The 27,522-nt window shown below is 37.5% G+C and overlaps 1 protein-coding gene across 1 annotated transcript in view; it reads right to left on the bottom strand.

Moving 5' to 3' along the window:
• The window catches only part of LOC120625985, a 69,736-nt gene that overhangs the window by 25,751 nt on the left and 16,463 nt on the right, over positions 1-27,522 (bottom strand). Inside the window, exons 6-19 of the mRNA XM_039893267.1 lie at positions 27,243-27,350; positions 25,696-25,887; positions 25,021-25,187; positions 23,385-23,421; positions 20,151-20,681; positions 19,831-20,067; positions 10,312-10,660; positions 10,106-10,176; positions 9,798-10,020; positions 5,367-5,432; positions 5,035-5,165; positions 4,731-4,950; positions 507-781; positions 187-402 (exon numbers count right to left, since the gene is read on the bottom strand). Coding sequence (XP_039749201.1) covers positions 187-402; positions 507-781; positions 4,731-4,950; positions 5,035-5,165; positions 5,367-5,432; positions 9,798-10,020; positions 10,106-10,176; positions 10,312-10,660; positions 19,831-20,067; positions 20,151-20,681; positions 23,385-23,421; positions 25,021-25,187; positions 25,696-25,887; positions 27,243-27,350 — 2,823 coding nt within the window. The remainder of the gene's footprint in view (positions 1-186; positions 403-506; positions 782-4,730; positions 4,951-5,034; positions 5,166-5,366; positions 5,433-9,797; positions 10,021-10,105; positions 10,177-10,311; positions 10,661-19,830; positions 20,068-20,150; positions 20,682-23,384; positions 23,422-25,020; positions 25,188-25,695; positions 25,888-27,242; positions 27,351-27,522) is intronic.

Here is a 27,522-nt window from a genome sequence, read left to right as displayed (position 1 = left end):
CTTTTCGTTTAGAATAAATAGAAAACAAATGGGGAATACTAGATCTTTGTTAAAATTGATAAATACTTATTAACAAATTGTGTATTATTTTTATTAAATATTTACATTTCTATGCACAGGTTATTTTAATTAATATTTGGCATCGTTTTAATAATGTGAAAGAACATGAGCTGGAGCATGCGCTACAGGTGCAGCGTGAACTGAGGGTGCGGAGCGGTGGACCACGGCGTTGAAGCCGCTGTGTGCGTCAGCGGAGTACTCGACTCTGCGTACGGAACCGTCGGCCTCGACCAGAGAGTACTCGCCATGTACGACGTCACCGTCGCGGCTCTCGTGCTGGGACTTGTTGTCACCGGTGTGACCGTCAGCTACGGAGTAAGAGAAGTCGTAGCTGGGGTGAGTCTGTAAATAAAAAAAATAATAAATTAGAACATATATCATACAACAATAGAACAATTTGTTAGTGTTTATTGTATTTTTCTGTAGGTATAAAAATGTATTCTTACGTTAAAGGGTTCTGGCTGGTGGGCGGAGATGATACCGTGAGCGGGAGCGGCGTGTACGATGGGAGCAGCGTGGATAAGAGGGGCAGAGTGGGATATAGCAACGCGCGGTGCAGCATATGCGAGAGGGGCAGCAGCGACGCCGATAGAGCCGTAGCCTTGGTTGTGACGCACAATGTTTTGGGATGAGACGGCACCGTGGCCGGAGTAACTAGATGCGGCGTAGGCCACAGGAGCGGCGGCGTATGAGACAGGGGTGGCTACGGCAATAGCCCTATGTCCTTGGTCGTGACGAACGATGTTTTGAGAGGAAACAGCAGCGTGACCGGAGATTCGGGCAGGGGAGGCGTAGGCGACGGGTGCGGAGTAAGCTAAGGGAGCCGCGTTGTATGCGATGGGTGCTGCAGCAATGCCATGGCCCTGGTCGTGACGCACGATGCTTTGGGAAGATACAGCAGCGGCTGATGAGTAGTGCGCTGCCGGCAGAAGTCCAGCGGATGTAACCGCCAATACAGCGCTCAAAGCAATAATCTGTAAATAAAACAATTTGTAAAATATCTTAGCACCAATGAAAGATGCCGATAACTGTGATGCTGTTAACTTCCAAAACTCAATCAGCAATAAGTTTTGTTCAAGTTTCTCATAAGAGTTCTGAAAAGTTACTCAGGCGGCTTAAATGATAAAAAATAAAGCAGTAAATACACTTACTTTTGAGTACATATTGAGAAAGTAGCCGTTCGACTGATGCCTAAAATTTGCAATGAGCCGCTTATATAGTATGTGATTTTATCAGAGCAAGGTCAAAAGCTCAACCAGCAAGTTGTTGCCTTTTTATCAAGTTCAAATAACCTCTACAGGTCTTAATCATAAATACGAAAGTGTGTTTGTGTGTTCGTTTATCCTTACTTAACGCCCTAACTAAGCAAACAATCGACTTGATGTTTTGCATATAGTTCGTTGAAAGGACGGAGAGAAGCAGAGGCTTCTTATTATCCACAGGAAAACAAACGAATTTTATAAACGGGATTTAAAAAAAAAACGCGGACGTAAAACACGTGCAACAGTTAGTAATACTATTTTTATTTTACTATTTAATATTAAAGTATTTTATTCAAGTATAAATAATGTATGCCCGCGACATTACCCCCGTAATTTGTATAATATAATTGTAAACGCATTTATAAGAATGGTAGGTATTGTAATTGTATGTACTTAGAATAGAAAGTAATAAGTTCAACAAAATATGTTTTTAAATCCTTTTTATTACTCATGCGGGATAAGTAGTATCTTAGTACACGCTGCTGCAGTTGAAAAAGAGCTGTTTGCCCATTTTAAAATGAGGCGTGAGTTTTTTCGTAAATTAAACTGTTATTTGAGTGCGACAAGTTTACTTGGCGCACGCAAATTATACTTAGCACACGCAAACTATAATTGTCGCACGCAAAATGACGTTGACAACATCGCACGGGTTGCAGATACTATTTGACATTTTCAAATTGTTGTGAAAGTAAAAATAATTAATAAATATTGAGCTGTTTAATTCTACGCATTGATTGTTCCAAATAAATTTATTATATTTTGTTAATTAATATTAATTAATTTGTATTTATTGTTTGAAGTATATTTGTTTCTTTTTTTTTAAACTTTTCATCCGTTTGTTAGGACTTGGGATTTTTTGCCCACATATATCTCCGCATTTGTAATAAAAAATAGTATCTGCAACCCGTGCGATGTTGTCGATTGCTCACTCGAGGGAACTCAACTTCGCTCTCGTGGGCAATCGACAACTTATCACACTTGTTGCAAAATATACTATTAGGTATCGTTTATTACATATGACGGCCCAAATGTCGTTGTGACAGTTTCAGTTATTGAACGGTGCTTTACAAATAATCTGCAATTATTAACTGATGATGTTTGATGACTAAAATATGGTTCTAAATTCATATTAATACCATAAATTGCTGTATATATTTGATCTCTTTGATTTTTGTCACTATAACTGCTAAGAAGAGGCCGAGAAATGTAATTAGTACAATATTTAATCTTAATCTGACTACATATTTGTTATAAAAGGGTCATTGTTGAAATGGAATTGTATAAAATTACCAATTTTGGAAAATATATAATTTTAAGTCTTTTTAAAGCAAACAAATCAAAACAATTTCAGCTTTCCTCATAGGTTGATGTTTGAGGAAGGCCAAAATTGAATGAAAATTGCAGTCAATTGAAAGTGGACGCGACGTACAGCCATTGTAATTGTCACAAATTGACTTAAAAATAATACATGAGAGACGGGAAATCGCAATTGCAATAAACAATACATCAATTTACACACTAAAGTACATACTACTAATAACTAATATAATAAAATATTAAAAGAGATAAATAAAATAAGATATATATATCTTATTTTAATTATTTATATATTTTATATCTATCTTCTTTGTATATCTTTTTTTATCTTTATTACATGTATAAAAATGAATGTATGTCTCGCTAAAACTCTAAAGTGGCTGATCCGATTTGCATTTCTTTGTTTTGTTTTACAATAAATGAAAATTATAAAAACTCAAAGGAACAGCCGAAAATTTGGATAAATATTTGTATTTTTTCAATAAAAGTATGTCTCTCTTTAAGTTGTACAAATGACACAGGGTCATCGCCTCTCTTTATAAATAGGCTCCTTTGAAAGTTGCGGTTTAATCGTTGTTAACTATTTGCATGCAGTTTTGCCCTTTCTTCCCTAATAATGTTATAAGTTCAACCAAGATTTCGTATTTAAAGTTGACTAGTTGTTTCCCACGGTTTCACCCGCTTTTACTAAAGGTCGTGACTTAATGTTATATTGGCCACGTGAAAACTTTGTGCATAGGCGTAATCCAATTCCGTCCATCCTGTAAAATAAATTTAAATCCTGAACAGGTGATCCAATCTTAGTTAAATTGTGCATAGAACTAGCTTGCATCCGTGATAGGATCATTTTTGTCTCGGGAATAGGACTACTACTGAAATTTACCTTGGGTATATTACTTACATTTTCTTAAAGAAATCTGCTTTAAAATAAAACTTCTCTTTAAACTATTATTATAGATTTGGAACGTATTTCAATTCCATTAAAGTTATATAAAATGGAGGGCTTCGACGCAGTAGTGTGCATTGAGGGTATGCACATGGTATGCAGATGACATAAAATGGAGAAAACCTCCAGTACGAGTTATAAATAATTGAGGGTAGGCTTTCTATAACTCTTACAATACCTTTACTTAACTTTTTTTGATAACTCGTACTGGAGATTATAACATCTGCATATCCTGTGCATACTCTCTATGCACGCCTCTGCTTTCACGTCTAGATATTATCTAACCCTGACAATGGTAAGAATAGCTTTTTAAGATAATGACTGTTCGCTTTGATTGTATTGTCTTTGTATGCTCTAAAAATTACCAGTGTTCAAATCCTTTTCTTATTTTTTTTTGTAAAATTTGCATCTTTTATAATCTATGATTTAATTTTTCTCTTCAGCGTTGAACCTTGACCGAGGATTTGAATTGAATAAGAAAATCCGTTATATTTTTAGATTAATGAATTGATCACATAAGAATCGGCCGACCACCAGCTCGATGGAAAGTTGATATCGTAAAGGCTGCAGGGAAGAACTGGATGCAGCTCACCAACAATAGACCAAGATGGCGTGCAATTGAAGAGGCCTTAGTCCAGCAGAGAAAATAGGCCGATGATGATGATTAATAAATTGGAAGCTTCGTTTGCCACATAATGTTATGTTACGTGTGTTTAGATCAACGGTTTATCACAAAATTGATTCTTGGCTTTGTTTATATTATTTCGTGTAGTACATCCACTTATGATAGTTAAGACACCGCTTGTCAATCGGCTATGGTAGGCAAGTACTGCTGCACGAAGACTGTCACTGGGTGTGTTATGACTCATCCAGTAATGATAGTGCTCATTACTGGATGACAGTCATAACACACCCGGTACTTGACACTTATTAATTGGAGGTCCAGTTCATTTGTTTTTCAAATATACTATGCTTATAGCAAGCAGTCAAAACATTCTTCTGACTTTGACTGGGATAAAAGAGATTCTTAAGAAATAAAATACCTATATTTACGAATTGTGTTATATTTAATTAAATATTTACATTTCTATGAACAGGTAGCTATAATTTATATTTGGTATCTTTTCAATAATGTGAGAGGCCATGTGCTGGTGCAGCGTGGACGGTGGGAGCGGTGCGGTGGACCACGGCGTTGAAGCCGCTGTGTGCATCGGCGGAGTACTCGACCCTGCGTACGGAACCGTCAGCCTCGACTAGAGAGTATTCACCATGTACGACATCACCGTCGCGGCTCTCGTGCTGGGACTTGTTGTCGCCGGTGTGACCGTCAGCTACGGAGTAGGAGAAGTCGTAGCTGGGGTGAGCCTGTAAACAAAATTTGTCTAAATTAATATCTTAGCCAACCTGTGCAACTCGCTTTTTTTTAAATAATTCATAAAGTTATCTTACGTCATAGGGTTCTGGCTGGTGAGCGGCGATGATGCCGTGGGCGGGAGCGGCGTGTACGATGGGAGCAGCGTGGATTAGAGGAGCAGAGTGGGAGATGGCAACGCGAGGTGCAGCGTATGCGAGAGGTACAGCAGCAACGCCGATAGAACCGTAGCCTTGGTTGTGACGCACAATGTTTTGGGATGAGACGGCACCGTGGCCGGAGTAACGAGGTGCGGCGTAGGCCACAGGGGCGGCGGCGTATGAGATAGGGGCAGAAACGGCAATAGCCCTATGTCCTTGGTCGTGACGAACGATGTTTTGGGAAGAAACAGCAGCGTGACCGGAGATGCGGGCAGGAGAGGCATAGGCAACGGGAGCGGAGTAAGCTAAGGGAGCCGCGTTGTATGCGATGGGTGTTGCAGCAATGCCATGGCCCTGGTCGTGACGCACGATGCTTTGGGAAGATACAGCAGCGGCTGATGAGTAGTGCGCTGCTGGCACTATTCCAGCGGATGCGACCGCTAATACAGCGCTCAAAGTGATTATCTGCAAATAAAACAACAATTTTTCAAAATATTCAAATTAAAAGTTTAACTTCTAAATTTCCTCAACAAATATATGTGTTTAAATTATGTGCTGGCTTTGATAAATTAATATGAATATTATTGCGTAAGTTCGCTTACTTTTGAGTACATATTGGGAAAGTAGTTGTTCGACTGATGCCTAAAACTTACAATGAGCCGCTTTTATACTCGGTGTCTTTAAATGTGCAAGGTCAAAAGCTCAACAAGCAAAATATTTGCTTTCCTTAACAAGTTCAAATAAGCCCCTGCAATTATTAATAACTGTAAAGTATTTCATGATTTATGCAAATCTATATGAGGGACTTCAACTTTCGTGAATTTTAAAATGTAACAGTAATAAAAAAAAAATTTTTACTCTACATTATGTATATCTATTAAAAAACCAAGTTTAAAAAAGTGATGAAAGTATTAGTTAGAGTAGGCGTCACTTTGCGGAATTCCAAAATTTAGTGTGAAAATTGAGCAAAATTTGTCATACTCCGCAAAAAGCTGGAGTATCTGTATGGTGTAATTTGACACCGACACCGGAGCATCCTCGGGAGATCTTGAGTTTACAATTAATAATTGTTGTTTTAACAATTATTTACTAGGTATTCCTTAACGGTAGGGATGAAATTTGTGAGGGATGAAATCCAGGTGGATGGCTGGTATTCCTCGACTGTCTGTTATCTTCTATATATATAAAAGGCAAAGGTGACTAACTGACTTACTGACTTACTGATCAATCAACGCACAGCTCTAACCACTTGACGGGTCGGGCTGAAGTTTTGCACACAGAGTCATTACAATGTAGGCATCCGCTAAGAAAAGATTTCTGAAAATTCTAACCCTAAAATGGTAAAAGGGGGATGAAACTTTATATGACATCCTTCTTTTATCAATTTATTTTTCATGTTAAATCCATGAAACTTTGATTTTAGGTTTCGATAAAAATAAAGAAATAAGTGTTTAAAAAATCCATCCCAAGGACATTAAATAGGGGATGAAAATTTATTTAAAAGTTCCTGATTTATGAAATCATTTTTCAAGCAATGTCAATTACACTTAGTATTTCTATATAGGCGAAGGTGACTGACTGACTGATCTATCAATCCAGGAGTCCGGAACTAATTTATGTCCAATAAGGCGACTACGATTTAGCCAAGATTGATTGAACTTGTAAAATGTTTTGATGAAAATTGTAGAAGTTAAAACTGACACCGACTGGTAATTTTTAAGATTCCGTACCCAAGGGATAAAACGGGACTCTTTCACTAACCTGGCCGCCTGCCTGCCTGCCTGTCTACCCGCCTGCCTACCCGCCTATCCACCCACCTGTCTACCAGCATACCTGCATGCCTGTCTGCCCGTTTGTAGTTAAAATTAATCCAATCAAAAATTGAACTTAACGCGAGCGAAGCCGCAGGCAAAAGCTAGTACCAGATATTTTTTCTACGTACATGCAAATTGGTAAACCGACTTTCATCTGTTTTGTGTCCCATAAATTTCAATATGGATAATACACGGTACACCCAGGGGTTGATTAACAAATGTCTTAAAAGCGGGTAACCCGTTAGCGGTTTTGATGGTGACGTTGATGTGAGGTTGTCGGCGGTGATCACTTTATATCAGGTGAGCCGCTTGCTCGTTTGCATGCAATATGTTTACCAAAAAAAATACTCAAGGTTCTAAAAGGATCTAAAAAATGTAAAAAAAAAATTATGTTATTACATCTCTGCTATACAAGAACAAATTTACCGAGACCGATACAATTTTATATGAAGTTATTCCGGCTTTCACTAAACCTAGGCATCGCCTAAATCGAATGCTTAATGATAGGTGATGACTGTTGGAAAAACGTTTTACCAACTCTTAGGTGGTAACTATTACTGAAATGTTGATGTACGCCTAGGAATCTCCTTAGATAAGGCTACTTTTTTAGGCATTGCCTTGTTCGTCGTTAGTGAAAACGGGCATTAGTTCTAAGATATCATTACAAGATACTTATCGTTTCGAAAACTTATTAATATTATGAAAGAAAAATTTATTTTGCATTCAAAATGTACGTAGGAAAGTTGAGTTACAGTAAAAGCTATACAGGGTGGTGCTAGTTTTTAAGCGATAATATAGTTAAAAACTTCAGTGCATGGGGTAGGAGCTCGACTTCACTTTTGGGGGACTCAGTTCGAATCCAAGCAAGACCTCTAACTTTTTTAAGTTATGTGTGTTTTAAGAAATTAAAATATCACTTGCTTCAACGGTATGTTCACAAAGGTGTGTGGAGTCCGCCAATCCGCACTGGGCCAGCGTGGTGGACTACGGCCTTAACCCCTTCTGGTTGTGAGAGGAGATCCGTGCTGTTTAGTGGGCTGGTAATGGATTGATGTAATGATAAATAAAAACTTAAACTGAAATAACAACTCTACCCTTTATTTAAATTAAGAAACACTTAAATACCTCACTGGCAGTCTAAAAGAAAATTTTGACTAATTCAAAAAGTGCCAGCCATTTTAATGAGAAGCTTTTGTTGCTCAAACAGTTTGATTTTTTATTTTTAACGTTCTAACAAATATAAATGTGGTAATAAATTAATTCCTTATAATTTTTGCAGTCGAAAGGTTTTCAGTCTGAAAGAGAAATCTATGAAACAGCAAATTAATAATTATTTAAACCTACTTTACCTAGTACGTACATAACTATTATATTATAAATGGAGAAGAAGAATTAAAATAAATGTGTTTAGAACGAGCGGAGCTGCTGTCATTGCTAGTTTTTTATAATACTTATTCGGATTAGTATTTGCAATTTAGGATTATTTTGTAAATTAGACATTAATATGCGGAAACCGGCAGTTCAAATGAAAATTTGCTCAAATAAGCTTTAAAATCGCTTAAATAGCACTTTATAAAAATTGAATTTAAATGCAATATCCAGTCGCTACTCTGTGTTAACATTTACATTTTATCTAACGATGGATTTCCTTCGGTATGCAAATTTCTTTAAAATTCACAAAAATGTTCCAAGAGATCGTAACACAAAAGATTTTTCATTTAAATGTTGTATTATCAGTTTTTTAGTACATACATTTTAAGAAGATCATATGAATATTATAGGAGATAGAGAATATAACTTCTATTCTCTATTTCCAATAATAACACTTAGGAAATAGCTCACTTGAGGCTTATCGCCATTTTAAACTTGGACACATACAAACCTATAAGCCGGCTCAACCCAGGTTGCGTTCCAGGAGAAGTGTCCTACACTCAGCCTGACAATCAGCCCGAACCCGAACATCAGCGTCAAGGTGAAACAAGCTGCGAGACACAACCTCAGCTGGCTTATCAACTCTTGCAAAGTGGGGTTTAACTTCAGAACACGATACGGAATACATATGCGGCCATACAAGACGGGTCCATCACGCACATGACCGGATACCCTGCCACTACCAATCCAGCTATCTCGGCTGCTTTTTGGGCTGCCTTAGTTTGAAGTGCCCAAGTTAAAGAAGATAGTTTAACAGCATATGTGTATAAGTTGCTAGTGATCTTCAAAAACTCAACGATGCATTGTTTACCAAGTTGGGTGAATACTGTTTACCCAGCAAGATTGAATGCTTTTCGGTACGGTACTAGGCCTCACTTTTCTCGATTATTTTCAAGCCATTTGCGATACTTAATTTAATGTTATATTTCTTGTAAAATATGCTGTAAAATAATGCATGCATAAACAGACACTGAACATCCTTACATATATATGTTCATATCAGAAATTGCATGTTTTAATAAAGATAGTTTTAATATTTACTTTTTTATGTCATGCAGAAAATAACCAATAGTTGCCCTATTTTTGTTTTGATTATAAAACGTAGGTCCATTTTATTGAATCCAACGCAAACCCAACGAGAATAATGTGCTGAAATGTTGTTGTAACATTCGAGTAACAACATTTAATATTTATATTTTTTTGTTATTTTGGAAATCTATGGTTGGTTGATATTTAGTACATGCACTCGAGGGGATAATGTAGGTGGTCGTGCAGTTAAACCTGAGAAAAACGATAAGGCATTCCTGTACGACGCCTCTTTGAAATAAAGGAAAAGAAATTTCTTTATACGAATTGTGGTATATTTTAATTAAATATTTACATTTCTATGCATAGGTAGCTTTGATTTATATTTGGTATCTTTTCAGTAATGTGAGAGACCATGTGCTGGCGCATGCGCAACAGGTGCAGCGTGAACCGAAGGTGCTGAGCGGTGGACCACGGCGTTGAAGCCGCTGTGAGCGTCGGCGGAGTACTCGACTCTGCGTACTGAACCGTCGGCCTCGACCAGGGAGTACTCGCCATGTACGACGTCACCGTCGCGGCTCTCGTGCTGGGACTTGTTGTCGCCGGTGTGACCGTCAGCTACGGAGTAGGAGAAGTCGTAGCTGGGGTGTGCCTGTTAACCAAAGTTGACCAAAAATTATTATCTTAGCACTAACCTCATTAACTCACTTATTTAACAATCAATAAAGAAATCTTACGTCATAGGGTTCTGGCTGGTGAGCGGCGATGATACCGTGGGCGGGAGCGGCGTGTACGATGGGAGCAGCGTGGATAAGAGGAGCAGAGTGGGAGATAGCAGCGCGCGCTGGTGCAGCGTATGCGAGAGGGGCAGCAGCGACACCGATAGAGCCGTAGCCTTGGTTGTGACGCACAATGTTTTGGGATGAGACGGCACCGTAGCCGGAGTAACGAGGTGCTGCGTACGCCACAGGTGCGGCGGCGTATGAGACAGGAGTGGCTACGGCAATAGCCCTATGTCCTTGGTCGTGACGAACGATGTTTTGAGAAGAAACAGCAGCGTGACCGGAGATGCGGGCTGGGGAGGCGTAGGCAACGGGTGCGGAATAAGCCAAGGGAGCCGCGTTGTATGCGATGGGTGCTGCAGCAATGCCATGGCTCTGGTCGTGACGCACGATGCTTTGAGAAGAAACAGCAGCGGCTGATGAATAGTGCACTGCTGGCACTAGTCCAGCGGATGTGACCGCCAATACAGCGCTTAAAGCGATGATCTGCAAGTAAAACAACCATTTTAGCTTAATTTCTACGATACCTTCAAATAAAACTATAAGTTATAAATTTCAATAAGAAATGTATATTATGTGACGGTTCACATTAATTATTAAAGTAATGAATGTGAATATTAGTGCAGTAATTCCACTTACTTTTGAGTACATATTGGGAAAGTAGTTGTTCGACTGATGCCTAAAACTTACAATGAGCTGCTTTTATAGTATGTCACTTTAAATGTGCAAGGTCGAAAGCTCAAGCAGCGAATTGTTTGCTTTCTTTAACAAGTTCAAATAACCCTTACGAGTTTTCATAATTTGTAAGGTATTTCATTATTCAAGTCAAGCTCTGCCTGCGGCTTTACTGGCGTGTATTATAAAATTGTACAGTGGTTGTATTTTCACAAATTTTTGGTTTGCCATCTTATCTCAGTTACTCATATAGTACAAATTGTTGAAGTAAAACTTTTTAGGCGCGACTAGGGAGTAGCTCAGTTTTTTTTCTGACGGAAGTAACGCTTACGCTTCTTGACTTATACGCCAGCTAGTGGCAAATATCATACAGAATTAGGATTATTTATTTCCAATATTTTCAAACGGATCAATTGTGAATAGCAAAGTAAAAAAAATTCAACAGTTTTAAAACAAATATTTTTAATTGTAAAGTTTTTTGAAAATCTCTAAATATACTTGTTTATTTATTATGTAATTGAGTCCCATGAACATTTTACTGTTTCATCAATAAATAACAATAAAAGTTTTACTTCAATCGCGCGTAAAAGTTACACGCACACCCTTATTTTTATATAAGTAAATATAATGATTACTAACGATTTATATCCAGTCGTATGATTAACTACTGCTTGCTAGATACTATTGCTATATAGACGACAAGATAGCAGGAAGATATGGTAGATAAGATTGAACCCAAGAGAATTGTACCCAAGGCATAAAAATTGGTATAAATTAAAGAAAAAAAAGCTGTGTAATGTAGTATATATTCTTAGACCCCTCTAAGGTATTTATTGTGTTAAGTCCGCCTGTAGCCAACCTATTTCAAGCAAAATTAGGACAAGATCCGCACCGACATACTTTCTGATTCATAATATACCAATTATCTAGGAATACTGATAAATATTAATAGTCTTACATTATATTAAGTTATGTATTATGTTAAAAACATTGTAATCTTGGGAAGTTTTGATATAAATACCGCAGTTTTATTTCGCCTATCTGACTGTTTAACATAATGACTTAATGTTTGAGAGCTCGATATGTAGTTAAAATTTTAATGACGAATATTTTTTATGCAAATCTACCCCTGAGTTTGAAAGTTTTCATTATATCATATCCACCGATTGACGTCCACAATGGACATAAGCCTTTTGCTTTTGGGGGTTCCAAACACCACGGTCTTATGCCGGTTGAGTCTAGCGACTCCCTACGATCACTCCCTGATGTCAGCCGTCCACCTTGTCGGGTGTCTACTAACGCTGGGTTTCCGGTTACCATTCCAGCACCTTGGGACCCCAACCTTCATCCACTTCAGCTTCGCGACTCGTTGAGCTATGGCCGTAGCTCTGATTGAAAGCTTTATGTTTATTACATTAGTAGCATTAGAATGACAATTTATGTGTCCTTCAATTATGTAATTTATTATTGATACAACTGTTTTGTTACCTAACCCAAAACTTTTTAATTTCAAGGTTTTTCTATTAGTACTTTTTGAAACTGCATAATCTGCTTGAATTAATCCTCCTAACGGAAGTTTGTATGTTTTTTTTGCTGGCAACTTTTTATCTGATCTTGATAAAAGTGTGGCACATGTATATATAATAATAATAATAATAATAATAATAATAATAATAATAATAATAATAAGCCCCCTAAACAACCACACGTCCTGATTGACCATCTAATCTCGTGGGGGGCGGACACACGATGAGTAATTACTGGCGTGGCTAACGTGGCTCTGGAAACCCATTTAACATGGAGACGCGATCAAAAAGAAAACGTATTGGACCGCTACCCGGGGGCAATCGCCGGGGCGCACCTGGGGCTGACGCTGGGTGTCTCAGCATGCGAACCGTCAGCGGTGAGGAGCTGAACAGGCGGGCTCCTACCGACAAAAATACTACAGCCGAAGTCATTGACGATGATGACAGACTGACAGACAGGACAAGCACCCCTATAGAACCATACAGCCCAAGCACTATATCATACACACCATCTTCACGCACATCGTCACCATCACTACCATCGTCCCCTCCTATAGCTATTTTAAATGCAAATCCATCCATACAGACCTTGAATGTTGCGCGGGAGGCAAGTACCTTCTTACCCGCGTCCACCAAGGCTGGGAAAGCAAGAGTTCGCATGAAATGGAGCAGAGAAGTAAACATATTCATCATGCGAAACTACCTATATATAACGAAATTAGAAACAGATTTGACCACCTACAGACAACGTTTACATGAACTCTTTAAAGAACAATACCCATCGATTATCGTTTCCGAACAAAGAATTTCAGATCAAAGAAGAGCCATAGTAAGAAATAAACTCCTACCTCAAGACATAATAGACCAACTTAAGATAGAGATACGTAGACAACTAGAAGAAGAATCGAAAAGTAATACAGACACTAACACTGCTGCACTAACACAAACCAGATCCCAGAATATTCAACAAATACAACCCTTACAACCTAATACACAACAGCAAACATACAATCAACTGCAACCATACTCACAAACATCACACACAGCTACACAAACTGAAACTATATTCTTGACGATAGAAAATGACGTTGAGCACTTAGATAACACAGATAGGAATACGATTTCAGAAAAATATGTACAAGAAATACTTAACAAATTCAAAACAGCGATCACACAATATTCTGGGATGGATCCAGCAGCTAGGCCAAAACTCCCTAAGCTGAAACACAGTCCTAACCTTTTTCGATTAGTAAATATCTTCAACGAAAGTATACTTTACCAGTTTATGTCCATCGATACACAATTAATAGATATACACACCGTTATATACTGCACAGCGTTAGTCATATCTGAAGAGCTCAATTTTAAAATCACAGAATACACTGAAAATTCTAGATCAAGACACAATAATAAACCACCATGGCAACAAAGATTAGAAAAAGACATTGAAAAATTAAGAGCAGACTGCGGTAGACTTACACAATACATTAACAATAACAGATCAAACAAAGTAGTTAAAAGAGTTGAAGCGATTTTTAAAAGCAATTTTATTCACACAAGACACGAAAATAGTAATACAAAACCTGAAGAATTCTTAGATACATTCAAACAAAAACTTGCCCTCAAGGTTCATAGGCTCAGAAGATACAAAAAAGCCCAACAACGCAAAAAAGATAACGCCATATTTGCTACAAATGAAAAAATGTTTTATAGGAACCTAAATAAACCACACACCGACAGAATATCAGATGAAAAAATTGAAACACCTACTATAGAACATTTAGAAAATTTTTGGTCTGGCATATGGGAACAACAAGTGGAACATAACAATGAAGCAGCTTGGATAACAGAAGAAGATTTTAAATGGAGAGGAATAGATGAAATGGAGTTTAAGGAGTTTACGGAATCTGATATCACAATTATTACAGCTAGATTACACAATTGGAAATCACCTGGAATAGATAAAATACACAATTTTTGGTACAAAAAGTTAACCTCACTACACAAAATTATAGCAAAAGTTTTTACTGATATTGTATTAGGACGTCAAAATATACCTGAATTTATTGCAACAGGAATAACATACATGCTACCTAAAACAAAGTACACAACACAACCTTCCCAATACAGACCAATTACATGCCTACCCACTATTTACAAAATTTTAACATCAGCAATCACAACTAAAATCAACTTGCACGTCAAACGCCACAATATAATAGCAGAAGAACAGAAAGGATGTAGGAGAGGCCACATGGGATGTAAGGAACAGTTAGTTATAGATTCAACTATTCATAAACATGCAACAGCAAAAAATAGAAACCTTCATTGTACCTATATAGATTACCAAATAGCATTCGATAGTATCCCACATTCTTGGTTAATAAAAGTTTTAGAAATTTATAAAGTTAATCCAAAAATAATCATTTTTTTGCGTAGTATCATGTCACATTGGAAAACTACATTACAGCTAAGTAACCGCCTCAATACACTTGTATCTCGACAAATATATATTAGGAAGGGTATCTACCAGGGTGACTCACTGAGCCCCTTGTGGTTTTGTCTTGCTCTAAATCCCTTGTCAGACCTGCTGCATAAGTGCCGGGCTGGATATAGCTTTAAACACAACTCCAAGGAAACCATTATTTCACATCTTATATACATGGATGACATCAAATTATATGCAAAATCCGAAAACGAAATGAAAAACCTAATAAATATAACTACAGAATTTAGTCAGGATATAAATATGCAATTTGGAATAGATAAGTGTAAGGCAGTACATATTATAAAAGGTAAAATAAAATCCGGTGATTATATAATTAACGAAAATGATACAATTTCCTCTATGGAAACAACAGATTTATATAAATATTTAGGTTACAAGCAACTGAAAGGAATCGACTATACAGCAGTCAAGCAAACACTTAATACAGAATATCGAAGGAGAATAAACGCTATTTGTAAAACACAACTATCAGGTAAGCATCTGATAAAAGCACTTAATACATTTGCCATACCAATTCTTACTTACTCATTCGGAGTAATCAAATGGTCTAAAACAGACATCGAACAAATAGAAAGGATTACACGCACTACACTAACAAAACACAACAACCATCATCCTAAATCGGCAGTTGAAAGACTCACGATCAAAAGGCAGAATGGAGGGAGAGGCCTCATTGACATTTATCACCTTTGGCAGAAACAAATATCTAGACTAAGAACATTCTTTCATTCAAAATCTCTCACTAGTGACATACATAAAGCTATTACTATAATGGATCTCAATTACACACCGCTAAACTTAAACGAAAAAATAGATACCCAGAACACAAGTATCACTGACCCGCAAAAACAAAAACTAGAAAACTGGAAAAAGAAAGTTGTTCATGGAAGGCATCGCCATGACTTAGAGCAACCCCATATAAACACAGTAGCCTCAAATAAGTGGTTAAAAATAGGAAACCTGTTTCCAGAAACCGAAGGATTCATTATAGCCATACAAGATCAAATCATCAATACCAAAAACTACAGGAAATATACCATCAAGGACTCTACCATTACAAGCGATAAATGCCGAAGATGCCACATTCAATCAGAAACCATTCAACACATTACAGGAGCATGCACAACACTCACTCAGACCGACTACACTCACAGACATAACCAAGTCGCCAACATCATTCATCAAAAACTGGCATTCAAGCACATGCTTACACAAAACACTAACACACCTTACTATAAATATACCCCTCAAACATACAAAATTTATTATGATCGCGCTATTCTTACAGATAAGACCATACACTATAATAGACCAGATATAATTCTACAGGATAAATTAAGAATAACCACTTACCTCATAGATATTGCAGTTCCTAATACCCATAATATACAGAAAACAGTAAGTGAAAAAATTTGCAAATACACTGAACTTAAAGAAGAAATTACGAGAATCTGGAAACAAGCCAAAGTGTATGTGGTACCTATTGTTATCTCTACTACAGGGGTTATTCCCAATAGTCTTCTACATAGCTTAAAAATAATAGGTCTGGAAGAATCTCTCTACATCGGTTTGCAAAAAGCTGCCATTTTAAATACGTGTAGAATAGTAAGAAAGTTTTTGCAGGTTGACGAAAGCATTGGTTTAACATAAAAACACACCACTGCATTTACTTGGTTAAGGCCCGTAAATGCAGTTAAAACCAGCCAAGAGCTGAGAAATACAAACACTTCCAAATAATAATAATAATAATAATATAAATATACCCCTCAAACGATACTAGAAAATACCACATACAAACTTTATTATGACCGCGCTATTCTTACAGATAAGACCATACACTATAATAGACCAGATATAATTCTACAGGATAAATTAAGAAAAACCACTTACCTCATAGATATTGCAGTTCCTAATACCCATAATATACAGAAAACAGTAAGTGAAAAAATTTGCAAATACACTGAACTTAAAGAAGAAATTACGAGAATCTGGAAACAAGCCAAACTGTATGTGGTACCTATCGTTATCTCTACTACAGGGGTTACTCCCAATAACCTTCTACACAGCTTAAAAATATTAGGTCTGGAAGAATCTCTCTACATCGGTTTGCAAAAAGCTGCCATTTTAAATACATGTAGAATAGTAAGAAAGTTTTTGCAGGTTGACGAAAGCATAGGTTTAACATAAAAATACAATATAAAAACACACCACACGCTGCATTTACTTGGTTAAGGCCCGTAAATGCAGTTAAAACCAGCCAAGAGCTGAGAAATACAAACACTTCCAAATAATAATAATACTAACGTTTACTTCAGATAAAAATCCATAGCTACAACAATAACAATTATCTTATTAACTATATTATAAACGAAAATTGGCCAAACATATAAATAATAAAAAATTAGGAATCTCCTAATTAATATAGCTTGCAGTCTGGACAAAGACAACGGATAATTATTATCCTGGTAACGTACTTGTGGGTGAGCCTTTTTTACCTACGCACAGTTTTGTAGCTAATTTAAGTTAAATAATAGGGGTTTTCATTCTTGAAACAGTCCTAAGATACTTTAACCCCAGGAATGGCAACGATTCCTGCTTGATTTAAAAAAATAATCGTGGAAGAAGCTGTAGGCAGCCTAGTAACGTAGTAAGAATTTTCTGTTGCGACTTCGTCCGCGTTTGTTTTATTTAATTAGATCCGTTTTGTTGCGAAGCCCTATAAAGGAACCGTTCAAATATATAAGAGGAACCGGAATCCCTGTTCTTTACAGGGATACAAAGTATCCGAGTCCACCTCCAGGATGCAAGCAATCTTTGTGCAAAATTTTATCATGGTCGGTAAAGGTCTTTTTATATATTATATACATAACTAACAAATGGACAGCATACTTTCGCAATCATAAATCTCAATCGCAAATTACCGTCCCGAGGACCTATAAGGGTTTCAGCTCATCTTTTATACTTTTCATTCACATCACATATTATGACTGCTAACAATCTTGTAATGTGAAGCCTAAGAGCAGCAACACAAAATAGTCAATTGTGCTGGGTAACCAACATTGACTGAAGACTGAAGACTGAAATGTATTGGTGACTAACAATGGTGTTTTGCAGGAGTATTCGGTTCCAGCTTCTATCAATTACAACAAAATATCTTAATATATATAAATCTCCTGTCACGATGTTTGTCCGCGATGGACTCCTAAACTACTTAACCGATTTAAAATTAAATTGGTACACCGTGAGCAGTCTGGTCCAACTTAAGAGATAGGATAGCTTAGATCTTTAATTATAGTCGCAATTTTATTTTATTTCAAATTATTTGTCTATAATTAATTGGCAGTCACATGTTATATATATATACTACTATACTCATTTAAAGCTTAGCGATACTGAATACTTTAAAAACCAAATCAAACGCAGACGAAGTCGCGGGCAACAGCTAGTAGATTATAATCGTTAAAAGTCTAATTTGTACTCTTAGTTGACTTGTGTGCGGAAGGTAAACCAAGATATGTACTACATTTTTAAAAGGGTGAATCCCACATCTTTGCCACATGGACGTACGTATTAAGTTTCGGAGACCTGCATCGTGTTTGGCAGCGGAATCTCTTCCGAAGATTCTTGACACACCCAACCCCGCTGTTTCTGACATCGCTGTCAGAGCCAAGAATAGCTGGGCCGCTGGGTAGGGGCTTTGTGTTAATTAGCTTATCATCTACAAAGTTATGCCATTAATAAATAAAAGAACGAAATACCAGATCATTTCTACCGCGTTCTTGCAAATTATGGAACAATCTCCCATCTGATGTGTTTCCTCAAAAATACAATCTAGGGTTATTCAAGGGGCGGATAAACAAATTCCTTAAAAGCCGGCAACGCGTCGGTGGCTACTCTGGTGCTGCAGATCTTTCTGAGCGGCGGTGATCACTTATCATCAGGTAACCCACTTGCTCGTTTGCCCGCTATTAATATATATATAAAAAAAAAAAAAAAATTACCACGTGTCGTGTGGTTTAATGATTGCAGTGGAGGTACTCTCGCACCGTCAGTTTTGCGGACAGGAAATATCAAACGAGTCGCGGGGAGCCGCTGGAAAGGACCGGTCCAGGACCGTGGATTTTGGAACCCTCTACATAACACCTATGTCTAGCAGTAAACAACAATCGGTTGAGGTGATGATCATGATGGTGATGATGACGAAAATGATGGTACACTTTTACTAATTAGAAAAATGTTATTTGAAGTAAAATCGACAAAAAATTTCCCTTTTTTCGGGATAAAGATGTTTTTGGTATCAAAACAAACCCATTACCACTACGGGGCACTGGTCTCCTTCCACAATAAGATGAGTTTAGCCGTAGTAATGGCCCTGGTAAGATTAAAATGTTTGTATTGACAGTAACGAACACATCAAAATAACCCAGCCAAAAGTTAACCTATTAACGTTTTTAAATGACACTAACGTTCAACTCATAACTCATCGTTACATCAAACCTGCTAAAAATATTATTTTAAACTAGTTTTATGTTGTTATTATCAACTGGATACAATATATACCTACTTAGTTTATTTTACTACAATAGAATAAAAAAAATTAATCGATTGCATTGATTTAGATACTTTACACTAACACCAGTATAATTCTCGTAGTCATCACCAAACTTTGCGTTCATTATCAAATTTGGCCCTTAACTCTTGGGCTTAAATTTTGCGGGAGATTAAATACAGTGGGGTTTAGGCTCAATTTTCGTCTGGTTGATGCAACAACTAAACAAAATTATAGTAAGCATTTTTCTACAACTTTGGCTTTAAGACAGAACAATAAATGAAATGGAAACACAAATCTATGTTAAAGAAAAGAAATACTTATAACGAATTGTGTTATATTTTTTGTATTAAATATTTACATTGCTATACACAGGTAACTTTAAATTATATTTGGCATCTTTTCAATAATGAGAGAGGGCATGTGCTGGCGCATGCGCTACAGGTGCAGCGTGAACTGAAGGTGCAGAGCGGTGGACCACGGCGTTGAATCCGCTGTGTGCGTCGGCGGAGTACTCGACTCTGCGTACTGAACCGTCGGCCTCGACCAGGGAGTACTCGCCATGTACGACGTCACCGTCGCGGCTCTCGTGCTGGGACTTGTTGTCGCCGGTGTGACCGTCAGCTACGGAGTAGGAGAAGTCGTAGCTGGGGTGTGCCTGTTAGCAAAATTTGACCAAATTATTATCTTAGCATTAACCTCATTAACTCACTTATTTAATAATTAATAAAGAAATCTTACGTCATAGGGTTCTGGCTGGTGAGCGGCGATGATACCGTGGGCGGGAGCGGCGTGTACAATGGGAGCAGCGTGGATAAGAGGAGCAGAGTGGGAGATAGCAACGCGCGCTGGTGCAGCGTATGCGAGAGGGGCAGCAGCGACACCGATAGAGCCGTAGCCTTGGTTGTGACGCACAATGTTTTGGGATGAGACGGCACCGTGGCCGGAGTAACGAGGTGCGGCGTAAGCCACAGGAGCGGCGGCGTATGAGACAGGGGTGGCTACGGCAATAGCCCTATGTCCTTGGTCGTGACGAACGATGTTTTGAGAGGAAACAGCACCGTGACCGGAGATGCGGGCTGGGGAGGTGTAGGCGACGGGAGCGGAGTAAGCTAAGGGAGCCGCGTTGTATGCGATGGGTGCAGCAGCAATGCCATGGCCCTGGTCGTGACGCACGATGCTTTGGGAAGATACAGCAGCGGCTGATGAGTAGTGCGCTGCTGGCACTAATCCAGCGGATGAGACCGCCAATACAGCGCTTAAAGCGATGATCTGCAAGTAAATTAAACACACTGCAAAATTTGTAACATTTTACTTGAATACCAATGAAAATATAGTTCGTAAATTTCCATAGCTCAATTTGTAACAAGTTCGCTTAACCAATATCTCCTTAGCGATTAGAAATCTAGTATGTGATAATATGAGACAGCTTAAAATGAATATGAATATAATTAAAGTAAGCTCACTTACTTTCGAGTACATATTGGGAAAGTGGTCGTTCGACTGATGCAAAATACTTGCAAAGAGCCGCTTTTATAGTATGTATGTACTTTTATTGAGCAAGGTCAAAAGCTCAACTTGCAAATTAGCAAATTATTTCCCTAGCAACTTCATATAGGCCTATACAAGTTATCACAGTTTTGAAATATGTTTTATGTAAAACTACCGGTGTCAGCCACTTGGCGCTCTTGTAACGTGAAATAAAACCTTATCTTTAATATTAAGAAGTCGAAATATATTGAAGGAATGAATACACTTATTGTACACCACAGAGAAAAATGCTAATACATATACTAAATAATAATCTGTATGTTAATTATACTGTTACATAATAGTGTAGATGGGTTACCAAATTAAGAATTTATAAATACATATAAAAGCGCTTTAAGATAGTTGAGATTTAGAGGCTTTGTCGCTATATAGCGATGATGTCTTTTATTCAAGTAACTTATATGGTCTTAATAATAGTTACGAAAATGTAAATTTTTCACTTGCACCTGAAAATAAATGAATTGCAGTAAAAAGCTTTTAAAAAAGCTATCATGATAAAAGGAACACAAAATATGGGAGGGTAAGTTGTAATTATTATCAGACTAGCAATATCTCTCATAGAAAAGAGAGGTTCAAGAGAACCCTCAAGCTGCTCCAAACTTTTTTCGTCCACCAGCACGGCTCGCACGAGCAGGATTTTTCACACAGAGGAAACGACGTGTTGAAGACTAAACCGTCGAGGCGTAGACTTCGCTGCTAACTTAAGTTTTTATAACTTCCAAACGTCAAATGTCAAGCAACAATATTTTTAGTCAGTAGTATTACTTCGACCGGTGTTATTGCTATTGTAACACTGAAGTAAACTTGAGTGTTTTCAGTATATTTATCGTCTTTGGAAGGAAATTCATATTATATATAACTTCCCAGATATGTTTTTATTTTGTCAGTCCTAATATGGCACCTTAAAATAGTCAGAAATAACCAAAAACTAGTGAGGATTTCTGTTTAGTGTTTTATGCTTAATTTGACTAATGGCTTCTCTAACAGGAGGGTCTACCCATAATCACTGGAGGAGACCAGAGGACGCTGCAGCCTGTTCGTTATATTCCCTGAAGTTCGGTGTACGGTGAAAGATGTACGGTGATAACAGATGTATTCTGGTCTGCCGTCATCACACGGCAAACTTTTTTTATTCCGCTACAAATTTGCCCTTGACTGCAATCTCACCTGCTGAGATGCAGTCTAAGATGGTATCGGGCTAACCGATTAGGAAGTGTGGTAGTCATACCCCTAATCAGTTTCAACATCGCACTGGAACACTAAATTGCTTAGTGGCACATCTTTGTCGGCGGGGTTTTAACTAGCCACGGCCAAAGCCTCCTACCAGACCAGACCAGACAAAATTCAGAAATTATAAATTTCCAAATTGCCCCTGCCGGTAATCGAACCCGGTACCTCCTACTTAAATTCACAGCGCTCACCGTTGCGCCAGGGTGGTTGACAATTGTTGTTGCTTAGTTTATTGATATTTTAGCATTCCTTCACACTTCACATGATAGTCGCTACATTTTTTGCATCGTATAAGTTTTATTAAGTAAACCAGTTAACCTTGTGGTGTAGTGTCAAATTTTACTTTCCCAACTTCCGTCCATAGCGGTAAATGTGTTTAACATAAATTAATAAAGGGTCTGGGAATTTATCGGAGTTACAAAGCCTAAGTAGGTCGCAATTTAAATCTTCTGGCATCATATTCATTATTCATGTTAGCTAACTTAATATGGAACACTTTCCTAATGCGTATATTTCCTGACTCTTTATAGTATCTACATAATGTGGTCAGAGAAAAGAGCATGGCATGTCTTAAATCATTGGTGATTAAATAAACTACTGATTTCAATTAATTAATTTAGGTAACATGAATCCGCATATTTTTAAACACTAAATATAAAGACGAAAAAAAAAATTTGGTAAAACCGTTACAAAATTGTTTTGAATTGTTTTTTATTTAAATTACTATAGCGAAAATGAATGGTTGAGTAGGTTGTGTGAAAAAGGATATGCTTGTAAACGCAGTGGGTAGTGCGTTTACGGGTGTTTGAATTAAATCGAAAACAAGTCAAGCCGACTCTGCATAGTATGCTATTTTTGTAAATCTGTACCGATTTTTGAGGTACATGCAGATAAAAAAAAATGTCTTCCTGCAAGACTCTTTTTACGTAAAACTTACTGTAATGCACTTATAAATGCAAGTACTTTTAGGGTCCCAAAGAACTAACGGGGCCAAAAGTTTGGTGTTTGACTTGTATTTGCCGGTTTTTATTATGCTAACTCTATTATTAGATTTTTCTTTCAACGTTTATATGACGGCGTTATTATTGTAATAATAAAACTTATGGTATTATTTACTTTATTAGATTACGTTTTTATTAATTTAATTTAAACATTACATTTAGAGCTAAACAATTAATAATGCTTCTCAGGAACAATATGGTGTGTTGCGTATTTTACATCGGCATGGAATCTGAAAATAAATGTAATGTATAAATGGAAAATATCCGTACCAATGTAATGTACTTACATTAAGATTGGCCCACAACTTCTGACTATTTTTTTCCTTGATATCTTTCTTACTTTACCTTTCTACACAATATAGGTCCTTGTTGCAAGCCACGTCGAGTCTGCGCTCGCTTAGCGTGATATTAAGTTAAGTTATCATCCCCATAACTGTCTACTGCAGGACTTAAGGCCTCTCCCAAAGGGAGGGTTAGCTCATGACCACCACGTAGTCGTAGCAGACGTAGATGGTAGTCATACCACAGAGGACGCCGTGCCCGTTCTCCGTTGAATTCTAAATTCAAAACTTCTTTATTCATGTAGGCCTATGTAATTGTAAGGGGATGGTGATAACTTCGTTCGCCAACTGAAACCTAAAGCTAGGAGGGTTCCAAACGCGCCTTGGTCTAAGAAGAGCCCACAACAAACTTAGCCGGGTAAAATTATTATTTTGTTATCGCCATCTCACAGTAAATTTATATTTAGCTACGAAGCTAGAGCAATTCACACCCAAGCTTTTTTATAGTTTAAGTAATCCTTAATATTATAATAGGATTTTTCTCGAGTTATATTAACTTAGTCGCCTCGTACGACACCTGCGGGAAGAGGAGGGGTGGCGATAGCTGTTTTCTTATCTACCGTCACCACACGGCACAAGTATTTAGTTAAATACTCTTATTTAATATGTTGCTTTTAAATACTTTACAAAACATTTTGACAATGTGAGGCGAAAACGATCTTTCAAATCTGACATGTAATTCCTGAGTTTAAATTGTTAAAAAAATCCAATAAACTCTTCAGCTTCATTATAAGCAAAGATACATACTTTATAAGATGATAACAGTGCACTTTTTTGTTTGTATAACATGAAACTAAACCAAAACTAAACTTAATTGTCAGTGTAAAAGTCATGCTGCCCTATTGAAAAAATTATCCGTGAAAAAGGATAGCTCTCTTAAGTCCAGTTAAGTTCAGTGGTGACAATGGACGACGACTCAATTGGTACCATTGTATAAAGACTGCATATATTTTAAAGTTCGCGCAGGTGTTTGCTCTCGCGTATGTTTTATCCTCAGAATACCGAAGTTTTATCCTTGTTATTATGAAAGTTAGTTCATAAAATTACTAACCAACTCTAACGGTATAAAAGAGTATCTATTCTACGACGAATTATGCCATGAAATTATTACTAAATTTCATTAAAAACCCCGTTCAGCTACTTTAGCTTCAAGAGTTATTACTGAAGTATCGACACATTAATTTACGTTGCTATCTCAGTGCACTGTAAATTGAAGATATGTCAAATAACATACTAACGTAGATATTTTTGTAACTACTACAATTTATAATTATTTTGATTTAATATTATTTTTTATAAATGGATTATTATTATTATTTAGATCTATGCCATAAGGCCAGTGCATTATTTCGGGATAAAAAGTAGCATATACCCGACACGTAATATTACGTGGCTCCTATGCTATTGAAGGAGTGAGTGTAAGGATGCTGAGTGAATGAACGAGATACCAACACACTTTCTCATTTATAATATTTGGAATGTTCTTACCCAGTGTGGTGATCGCCGTGGTAATGCACGGATCTTTCGGAGCCATCTGGTTGGTGCAGCGAGTACACGCCCTTTACAACGTCGCCATCACGCGTCTCATGCTGGGACTTCATATCACCAGTGTGATGATCCTCCACTTTGTACTCAAAAGTGTAATGAGGGTGCGTCTAAAAAACAATCAAAATTTAAAAACTTACTTTTTTTTTAATTCTTCTACAAGTTAACCCTTGACTGCAATCTTACCTGGTGGTAAGTGATGCAGTCTAAAATGGTAAAGGGCCAATCTGTTAGGAGTTTGTCAGTTATATTAAACCCATACACTTAGTCGGTTTCTACGCGCGCGTAATACGCTTAGCGGCACGTCTTTGTCGGCAGGGTGGTAACTAGCCACGGCCATAGCCTCCCACTAGACCAGACCAGAGAAAATTAAAAAAAAATTTTGCTGAACCCGGGACCTGATGAATATTTGTAAATAATATAACAGATAAACACCGCGTCACTGAAAAATATTTGTGTTCATCACACAAACCTTTTCCAGTTGTGGGAATTGAACCCACAGCCTTAGACTCAGAAAGCAGGGTCACTCCCATTGGTCAATTGGCTGTCAAATTCAAATTCAAAATTTATCATCATCAATTGAGACTGAGTGACTATTAGAAAAAAATTAAAACTTACATGATAGTCAATATGGTGACCGTGCCCGTGGACAATTTCCGGATGACCGTCGTGCTTGGAGATGTGATTGGAGGAGAACGCTAAGCCGTGCCCATGCTCATATCCGAATTGTGCTACTGCGGCGGTAATGCAGGCAGCAAAACATAATATCTGTGGATAAAATTTAGACATGATGGCTTTATTGGGATTATATATTTTCGTTTATTCTTCATCATCGTATCTACCACTTTATTTTGTTTGACAGAAATAAGAGCACACAGAAACCGTGTACACGACTTATATTGAAGGATAAAATACTACTCCACTTTAGTAGTGTTTCAAACAGTGGTTAGCCATTATACCATTTAGCAGTCGACAGTTATTATGTTACCTTTACTTTTATTGTGATTGTTTTAAAGGTTTACCATAAAATGAAAAAAAGTTTTTGAGCTAGCATTCCGCGGATGTGAAGTAAGACTTGCGCAGCGCGTTTTCGCTGTTTTTGGACACAATGCACTGCATGCAATAATGACTGAATTAGGAGTATGTATTTTTTTTTTTATTCGCTCATAATGTTTGCTGCTTGACCAATAGTGTCTTGTTTCCAGAGGCCCTAGCGATTCGTTTGATAACGACCCACCAAGGTGTACCTACGTGTCTACTACCACAATATATCTTTCCGATATCTCTCACCTATCTAGCACCTTGGAACCTCGGTCCTTTGAAAAACTTGTCCCGCCTATTTGTGCTTGAGATTAAAAATTATAAGAGCTATAATTATAATTGTTAATCATCATCACCTATCACTTACTCTTTTTCTTTAATGGCGGTTTTTAATAAAGTAGAGATATTAGGCATGGATGGACTCATGTCGAGTTTTCGTTGAGTTATTAGCGAAATAAATACATGTATAAAATATCTATTTAATTAACTTAAAAGTTTATCACTAGGTCCAAGTTGCGAACAATATTTTGCCATAAGTTAATAAATAAAAATCGACGTTAAGATTTAAAAATAAAAGTTTTAAAAATAACAAGTAATGATTGATTTACATACCTTAGCGTACATCTTGGTAAGAAGTATATGGGTATGTATTATTGTTTCCGAGAGTGTTTAGAAACTGATACATATTGTCAAAAAATCGCGATTTATATATGGAAATCAATAATTGGTGTCTTACCGATTTTACCGTTATTGCTATGAAAGTTTACAAAATACGCAATATTTTTGAGCAATCACCTAACGCTGAAGCTAAGGTCATGACGCAAATTGTTTGTATTAATATCGTTTACAATATAATACGAAATTACAGAGTTACTAGTTGCGGTCCGCGGTTGCACCCGCGAGTGTCGATTCGATGGGGGGTCTTGTCACTCGCGTTCGTAGAAGTTACCTTTCAGTACTCTACATGTGTCCCCTGGGTGGTGTTAAAGGAGTGACCTCACCGTACCAAGGCGGTGGCTAATAATCTAATCTGGTTCACCAGAATTGTAGCTACAAGCTAAGACTAACCTCTAAAAGAGTAGACTCGCCAACCTCGGGAAGCGTGGTGTTTTATAGCCAATTACCTTCATGCAGCACGATTCACAGATATGGCCCTTAGTCTCCAGCAGCTCTGCCAGGCACGGCCACGACAGCAGTCGGACAACCAGCAGAGCAAAGGGTGCTAAGAATCCCTGGAGTAGGAATAGCTGTCATAAAACGATATACCTGGCTACGTATAACATTCGTACTATACCGTAAAGGCAGTAGGGAAAAACTGGATGCAGCTAACCAGCAATAGACCGAGATGGCGTGCAAATGAAAAGGCCTTAGTCCAGCAGTGGACTGAGATAGGCTGATGATGAT

This window comes from Pararge aegeria, chromosome 8 (assembly GCF_905163445.1).
Source record: "Pararge aegeria chromosome 8, ilParAegt1.1, whole genome shotgun sequence".
NCBI lineage: Eukaryota > Metazoa > Arthropoda > Insecta > Lepidoptera > Nymphalidae > Pararge > Pararge aegeria.
Note: the sequence above shows the minus strand (reverse complement) of the source record. Positions and strands in the feature narration are given on the sequence as shown.